The sequence below is a fragment of the Solanum dulcamara genome, chromosome 7 (genome assembly GCF_947179165.1).
Source record: "Solanum dulcamara chromosome 7, daSolDulc1.2, whole genome shotgun sequence".
Classification (NCBI taxonomy): Eukaryota; Viridiplantae; Streptophyta; class Magnoliopsida; order Solanales; family Solanaceae; genus Solanum; species Solanum dulcamara.
This window is the reverse complement of record NC_077243.1, coordinates 22,686,071-22,694,831: the sequence shown is the minus strand read 5'-3', so window position 1 is coordinate 22,694,831 and position 8,761 is coordinate 22,686,071. Positions and strand designations below refer to the sequence as shown.

The 8,761-nt window shown below is 35.3% G+C and overlaps 1 protein-coding gene across 1 annotated transcript; it reads right to left on the bottom strand.

The window, feature by feature from the left end:
- Positions 1-1,045: 1,045 nt before the first annotated feature.
- LOC129894109 (2-alkenal reductase (NADP(+)-dependent)-like) lies at positions 1,046-7,893 on the bottom strand. Its single transcript, XM_055969632.1, has 5 exons — positions 7,533-7,893; positions 6,590-6,770; positions 2,102-2,268; positions 1,846-1,928; positions 1,046-1,622 (listed from the first exon to the last, which is right to left on the bottom strand). The coding sequence occupies exons 1-5, from the start codon at positions 7,755-7,757 to the stop codon at positions 1,244-1,246; spliced, it is 1,035 nt and encodes a 344-aa protein (XP_055825607.1). The 5' UTR covers positions 7,758-7,893; the 3' UTR covers positions 1,046-1,243.
- Between the last annotated feature and the right edge of the window lie 868 nt (positions 7,894-8,761).

Genomic DNA, 8,761 nt, shown 5'->3' with positions numbered 1-8,761 from the left:
ATCTATTTATTTCCCCCATAATTTTCACACTCCTTTGTCGTTCTCTGCTCCTCTATGATCTCTTCACCAATTCAATCAACAAATCTATCACTTGTTACCAGAATGCATATGTTTTTTTGTTGTTGTGTATTTCTCTCTATTAGAATTTTTAAATTTAATTTTTATAAAAAATGCATTTTTATCTAGGCTAAAATTTTAGTTCAAATTCTTAAAATTTCAAAATATTTATACTATTTTAGCATGTGATACGCGTGTATATATATATATATATGAGGGGGTGGGGGAGAGGAGGTGTTTGTTGTCCTTTTCTCTTTAAAATATCGTACGGGTATTTGTTAGTAGCTTCGGCAACATTGACACATATGTTACTTGTTTCTACAAACAAAATATACCCCAAATATAGGTATAATATGCATAAATATACCCTTTAACTTGGTCTTAACTTATATATATTCCCTCTAATTTTGAATATGCACAAGTAAACACTTAAACTTTTATAAAATTGAACAAATAGACACATTTATCCTATGTGGCACCCTACATGTTAATTTGTGTCATACGTGACGTCCTACGTGTATTATGTCACCTAAGATGTGTGTGTCTACTTGTTCAATTTTATAAAAGTTTAAGTGTTTATTTGTGCAAACCCAAAGTTGGAGGACATAAATGTCAACTGAAGCTATGTAAAAGGGCATATTTATGCATTATGTCCCAAATATACCATGATCCTCCTATATTGGTCTTTATTTAGATGGTATTACACAAAGTGAAAACTAGACCTGATGGTACTGAGAGCCTAAGCATACGTCCTCTTCCAAAATCTTGATTGCCATTTGTAAACCAATACTAAATCTATTTATCATCCTTCTGTGATGAAAAACTAACGTCTATAGATATGATATGGTCTTCATTAATTATGTGATGCCGCTACGTGACTCTGGAATTGCAGTTGCACCAGAATGTATCCTTCTTGGATTTGTCACACCAAATCCAGAACATACTTTCGACATGCATCACACACGGCGTCATCCTCATCACCCTGAGATTTAAAATAAAACAATCTTGATATCTCCATGGATCTATAACTAAGATGTCCAAGAAATTTAATTCTAGAGGAACATGGCCTAGTGCCAGCATCAAGTCTACTATAGACGGAGGGAAATTTTCAAAAATCAAAACAGGAGCTTAGTGTGATCCATGGTTCACTATATCCTCGATTTCAGTTACTAACATTTGTGTAAATTCATTCACGTGAAACCACCACAACTTGCTTTCCAACATTGCGACCAGAGAAGAGACCAACTAGAGCACTGGGAGCACTTTCAAGACCTTCAGCAACGTCTTCCACGTACACAATCTTACCAGCCTTTATTTGTGGAATGATCATTTCCAAATATTTAGGGTAGAGATGAAAGTACTCAGTAACAATAAATCCTTCCATGCTGATTCGTTTTGTGATGAGGCAGAACAAGTTGTGCACTCCTTCGGTCTGCTCAAGATTGTATTGAGAGATCATCCCACACACAGAAATACGGCCATGAACTTTCATATTCAGAAGAACTGCATCAAGCATCTTCCCTCCAACATTCTCAAAGTAGATGTCAATTCCATCAGGGAAGTACCTAAGACAAACCAATATTCAAAGTAGATCTCTTTCAGCATCAAAGGAGACTAGCATTTTCAGTTAAAGGAATAAGTAACCATTCTATGCAAAGATTGATGATTCGTTTATGAGGAGTGTCATGTTCACGAAAAGGAAAAGTTGTCGGTAACTGCTTCTCTAAACCAGGCCCAAGTTTGCATTATAGGAAAGAGTGTTTTCTAGTGGGAAGTAAGATTACTAACCTTTTCAAAGTTGTATCTAAATCCTGCTCCTCTCTGTAGTTAAAAGCTTCATCAAAGCTAAACTTGCTCTTCAGCAGATCAACCTTTAATAATGAATACATCGATATAGATTAAGCTCAATGACAACAGAGTTAAACATGATGGTCTTTTAGGTACTGTGGAGACACTTAAATCATCTAATTAGTTTTCATACAAGAAAAAAGAGTTGAGCTTCCGTTATACTTGAATGAAATATAAGCATCGCAATGGAACTAACCTTTTCTTTGCTTCCAGCACTACCAACAACATAGCAACCCAACATCTTTGCAAATTGCCCAACAAGCTGACCAACTGCTCCAGAAGCAGCTGAAACAAAGACAGTTTCTCCCTTCTTGGGGGAGCAAACCTCATAAAAACCAGCATAAGCTGTCAACCCAGGCATCCCTGCAAAACAATTGTGTAAAATTAATGAGATATGCCCCCCTCCCCCCCCCCCCCCCCCTATTTGAACACAACTTGGTTTTGTTCTGATCCACTTCACCTGTATAACGATATATCCATTCATAAACAAAAACTTTTGATACAGGGTTCACGTAATCCAACAAGGTGGGGTTTGGAAAGAGTAGAGTGTACGCAAACTTTACCCCCACCTTGTGAGGGTAGGGAGGATGTTTTTGATAGACCCTTGGCAAGGGTTCTACATGCTTTGTAAATACTTTTATTTATTTATTATTAAAAGGGAAAGGACGGATATGAAAGAAGGGAAGAGGAATTCAGAATTTCAGAAGCAAACACAAATAAAGTATAAAACTAGTTTAAGCATAATTAGAACTACCAAATAGGGACCTAACATAATCTTTAGACACTTAGCCATAATCAATTCTATAGAGGACTGAAAGTCCATTTTTCTCCATTTCAAAACAATGGTCATCCATCCATTTCATGAACTAAAAAAGGGAATGATTTATTCTACCTTTAGAAGCGGCACAATTTTTTTTTTCATGACAGAAGCAGTAAAGTTCAATATTCGCACTTCACAACATGCTCATACAACCCTCCTCACCTACTCATAAGGTGCAATAAGCATTCAATGAAAGAAACAGAGGTCTCATATCAACTTTTAAATGATCAATTTGGTGTGTAATAATGACCTTTCTTGTCGTTTCACTAATTCATACATGAGATTCTTTAAGACAGCTTAATTGTGCTGGAAAAAGCGCCAATATGTAAAAGCATGAAGAACATGATAAAAATATGAAAAAGAAAAAGAACCACAATAAAATCATGTATGCTATAAGTTTAAAATACACGAACACGTTGTATCCCCCTTAATCTTCACATAAGGTAGATAATAAGAACTCGGAATGTATGGCTTCATTACAGTAAGAATTTTGGGATTAACATTAGCAATACTATGTTGAGGCACAATAACAACAACATACCCAATATAATCCCACAAGTGGGGCCTGGAGAGGATAGGGTATACACAAACTTTACCCCTACCTCAGGGAGGTAGAAAGACTGTTTCCGAAAGACCCTCGGCTCAAGTGCAATAAATCAAAGTAGTTATACGAGTAGGGAATATGACAATGATGAACAACTACTAAGGAAAGCAATACAAAACATTCCGACAAGGAAAAGCAATAACATCGAAATATTTGAATAATGAGTTGTCCGAAACACTATAAACAACAAAAGATAACAGATATCACAAGCACAAAAATAGATGAATGAAGCTAATACTATGACGAACACAATGCTTCCTACTACTACCAAACCTGAACCTACCAAAAAGAGAGACAATGCTCAATGACCTACTACCCTAATTCGAGACCTTAATATTCTCCTATATAAGGTCATGTTATCCTAGAGCTGAAGTTGTGTCATGTTTTGTCTAATCACCTCCCTCAATACTTCTTCGGCCTACATGTTCCTCTTTTCATACCCACTGTATTCAACCTCACACACCTCCTTACTGAGGCATCTTCTCATTTTCTCTTTATATGTCCAAACTATCTCAGTCTTTCTTCCCAAATCTTACGCACATATCCATCTCAACATCCTCATTTCCGCCACTTGCATCTAAACATGAGAATTCTCGACTGACCAACACTCTACTCATACAACAAAATCGGTCTAATTATTACTCTGTAAAACTTACCTTTAAGTTTTGGTGATATCTTTTTATCACACAAGACTACGGAGGCGAGCCTCCATTTCATCCACCCCGCAACAATACAATGTGTGACATCATCATTGATCTCCTTCTCTCCTTGGAGTAAAGAACCAAGATACTTAAAACTTTCTCTCTTGGGATGGCTTGTGTATCAAGTCTCACTTTCATGCTTGCTTCATGCGCTGTGTTGCTGAACTTACACTCCAAATATTCTTTTTTGGTCCTACTTAATCTAAACACTTTAGATTCCAAGGTTTGTCTCTAAACCTCCAACTTAGCGTTCACTTTGTTACGTGTTGCGTCAATCAATACTATGTCATCCGCAAATAAGATACACCATGGCACCTCGTCTTGAATATGCCATGGTAGTACATCCATTATCAAGTCAAATAAAAACGAACTAATCCGGTGCAGCCCCATCTCGACTAGGAAGTGCTCTGAGTCCTTTCCCACTATTCGCACCCAAGTTTTGACTCCATCATACATGTCCATCATCGCCCTAATGTATAGAACCATTGCTCCTTTAACCTTCAGGCATTTCCATAGGACCTCTCATAAGACTTTGTCGTAGGCCTTTTCTAGGTCGATGAGCAACAATAAAAGATCTTTAAATTATCAAATGGTGAGGCACCACATTATCAAATGGTGGATGGCTAAAGGATCTAATCCAATCCAAGGTATGGCTATGCAGACTCGTCCAGGAATTATTGTATGGAAAATCTGGAAAGAAAGATACAAAAGCAGGTTTGAAGATGTCTACTCACAGGATTTTGTTTGATATCAATCAGCAACTGATTATGACCATTTATAAACAGTTTCCAATAATACATCCTTCTATGAATTGGGATCACTTTCTCAAGATTATGGATCTGGCTAAGTATCAGATAATCTATACTCCTGTTAAATGGCTATATCCTAACACTGGTTTCACAAAGGTTAATACAGATGGGTGCTCAAAAGGAAATCCAGGTTTATGTGGAGGTGGGGGTATTATTAGAAATGCCAAAGACTTGATGATTGCTGCTTTTGTTTCACCCTTGGGCATAAATACTAGCAATATGGCAGAAGCAAGGGCTTTAAATATTGGGATTGACTGATGCATTAAAAATGGCTTTAAGAAAGTAGAATTGTAAACTGATTTTAAGCTGTTTTTTCTTAAAGCCTCCTTGTAGTGGTGGGGGTTTGGCTAAGACCCCTACCTTGTAAGTTAATATCCAAAAAGTGAACACATTCAGAAGGAGACATAAAACCTAACCTCCTCAAAAAAACCTGGTTGATATGAACATGCCCCTATCTTTACTCCTAGGGAAATTCATAATATTACAGGAGCAATCAAGATGAATGAGAGGATACCTCTCCATATAACTTAATAATATAGCACACTGAAAGTAACAAACAAAAATAATAGTGCTATCCATTGTCCTCATAAATGAAATTGTTTTTGATTTGCCTTAACCTGAAGTTCACAAATTGGTCTTTATCCATTAGGCTCAGTCCTTTGGCTTGCTCAGGCAATTCAAGTAAATTCTTATACCATTTGACCCTCTCTCTGCTAGAGCCAATATTAGCGAGGGTATCCGCTACCCTGTTAAGACTCCCTGTAGCAGTGTAAAATCTTAAACTCCTTGAAACAAGGTGCCAAGGAGGCTTCATCTTACCCTCTATCCAGTTTGCAATTAATAAACAAATCTACTTCAGCAATAATCTTGGAAAATCCTTGATTTTTGCACCACTCTAAACCAATTTGGAGGGCTTTTGTCTCTGCATAATTGTTTCTTTTTAGACCAAAAGGAGCTGTGAAGGCCACGATCATGTTCCCATTGAAGCCTCTAATGATACCTCCGACTCCACTGATGTCTGGGTTTCCTCTCAAACAACCATCCGTATTTAGTTTAACAATTCCTTCTTGAGGCAGCTTCCAGGAAGTTTTAATGATCACAAGCTTAGGTTTTGCATTCTCGATAAGCTGATCAAGTTGAGGCCAAGGAGTAGAGACGCTAATTTGACGAAATTGTTTTTGGATAATGGTGGTGATCTCATGGCAAATCTATAGAAAGATCTACTTCTTCTTGCAAATGTTTTCTAAATCTGCCAGTTGATAACCTAAGGAAGGGCTTGAAGGGTCAACTTATGAATTGTATTATTAAGATCCTTGAACCACCACCCTAAAATCCCTCCATTCAAGACCTTCACTCCATTACACATTTGCTTAATATTGTCGTCTGTATTGATTCATGCTCAGAACTTCTTGATGGAATAAAAAGAGGCATCAAGAAGACAGAGAAATGTGAAAACAGTTGTTACAAGTGTGTGGGCTAATGCCAGCATACTGCCTATGGCAAGGCCCACGAGGGGCTAGGGTGGCCCGAGTCGGAGTCATGATCGAACATGGTGCTTGCGTGGTGGACTTAGTTAAAAAATAAAGTTGTGTCTTTGCTATCAGCTATAGCTTTTGGCATAATGGTAAGCGCTTGAACCTAAAAAAGTGTAGAGCAGATTATGAAATATAGCGGGATCAATTCCAGCATTTTTAAGCAGACAGGACATGACGCAGCTTGTGAATATTATTACATTGAGAGAGAAACTCACCAAGGATTCCTGTATAGTAGGAAAGAGGCACATTCTTGTCATGAATTTTAAACAGACTATTCTGAGTAGCTGTTACAATACTATATTCCTCCCATCCAGTCATTCCCCAAACTAAGTCCCCTTTTTGAAAGTTTGAATCACAAGACTCCAAAACTTTTGCCACTCCAAGTCCCGTGATAGGCTATATAACAGAAAACAAAAGTTATGAGAAACATTCTCAATACGACAAAGTGTTTATTCACTAAGAGATCAAGTCATTTCCTTAACTACGTCTGTTTCACATTTCCAGTCAATCCATTCATAAACATCATGCATAAGGATAATGTTATGGACAAGTTACTTGGGGAATTCAAGCTCACTTCTATTTCGTAGATGATTAGATCGGTACATAGTTCGCGAAATAAGTAGAAAGCTTGTCTATTTTTGTTTCAAGCAAAAAAAATTGTAGGACAGGTGAGGCTCTAGTGGTAGAGCATCTCCGCCATCAACCGCTATGTGGAGATGACCATTGAAAAATGATTTACTCCAACCTATAAAGTTTACTTGGAATAAGAAATGTATTCTGATGATTAAGTTAAAATAATCAGTTTTAACTGAACTACATGGGCACATAAAAATTGACTTCTAATTTCATTTACCAAAGTCCAATTCTGATAAACAAATGGAATCAATATCATATTGGTAAAAATAATCCAAACAACCTGTATCCTTAGACTATTCAGTTTGTCTTCAAAAAAAAAACTACAAATCATCCCAATGTAAAAAAGAACAGCAAGAAAACATTTTTATAATTAAACAAGCTTAAGGGATTAAAAGAATATTCCAAAACGTTTCAAACAAAAGCAACAAGAAAATAGTTTTTGCTTTTACTTATCAATTTTAGCCTATCAAGAATTGTAGTAAACTATTTATATTAATCATTTGGTAAATATGGAAGACTTACAGAGGAAGGAGTGAAAGATTCAACATAACTATCCACAAGATTGCTCATGCGGGGACGCATATAAGGGTCACATGACAAGTAAAGATTTTTCAAAAGCAGAGCATTAGAATCTTCTGGAACACTCAATCTAATGGTTGTATTCTTCAATTCCATGTCACATTCCTTAACGCAACCAACCACATGGTGTTTTAGAATAACCTGTTTGTTGCTCACTTCTTCGCCCATTTCTCTGCTCAACAACTAATGTAACTGAGCTTTTGGCTGTGCTGACAAACAAAGAAAGAGAGATAAGGGATGGCTAACAACTTTCTACTTCTATTTTCGTCCCTGAATTAATGCTATATTGTATATTTAGTAATTACCCAACTTATTATATTTCACCTTCAATTAAATTATGTGAGTGTTTTTCAGGGAAAACTATATAAATTGAATTCACTCGAAAAAGTATTTATTTAAATTAGACCTAATTCAATGTATTTATTTTTATTAGACTCATAAGCCAAAAATATTACTTGAGTGTCCCCTTCGTTTGCATGGACCAGTGGTCCTTTTGTTCTTCTTTTTTGACTTTTCTATTGTCTTTGTACTTCAATTCATTACTTTTATATTGTTACAGTATTTATTATTTTTGTTCTATTATTTATTATTTTTATACTTCAATTTATTATTTTTGTCTTTTCCTGATTACATTTGTCCCCTTTTCATTTATTATTTGTTTCCTTTTATTTTGTACATTTCTATTCTTTTTATGTGATTTTTTCTTTCTTTTCCTTTCAATTTTTTTCTCAAATCATGATATTCATTTTTTTACCACAGTTTAATTTCATATTTTGGCCTTATTTTTTTTGTTTTATTTGTGTTTTATTTTTTCTCATTTCATTAAAAAAAAACTTTTTTTGTTATTTTTTTAATTTATTTCAGTCTGTAATGATACAATCACATTATCTATTTATTGTCATGATCTCATTTTTATTATTTTATTATTTTTTTCCCTTTTTCTCCTTCTTAATAATTTATCTTGTTTTTATTTTTTCTCTTTTTATATTTTTATTTTTTAACAAAAAACAAAAATAAAACACAATGATAAAAATATTAGTTAACTACTTTAAGAATAATAAAAATAAAACAAAAATATTAAATGATACATTGTGATGGTATCATTGAAAATTATGATTTCTCCCCTTGAAGGATTGATCATCGGTCAGTGATACCACGCTATTATATACATA

Bases quoted from the DNA above. Each gene is read 5' to 3' on its own strand.
- LOC129894109 (XM_055969632.1), bottom strand. From the start codon at position 7,757: ATGGGCGAAGAAGTGAGCAACAAACAGGTTATTCTAAAACACCATGTG. The intron at 6,771-7,532 runs GTAAGTCTTCCA...TCTGTTATATAG, and splicing joins AATCTTTCACTCCTTCCTCT to CCTATCACGGGACTTGGAGT. The intron at 1,623-1,845 runs GTTAGTAATCTT...GGTTTGTCTTAG, and splicing joins TTAGATACAACTTTGAAAAG to GTACTTCCCTGATGGAATTG.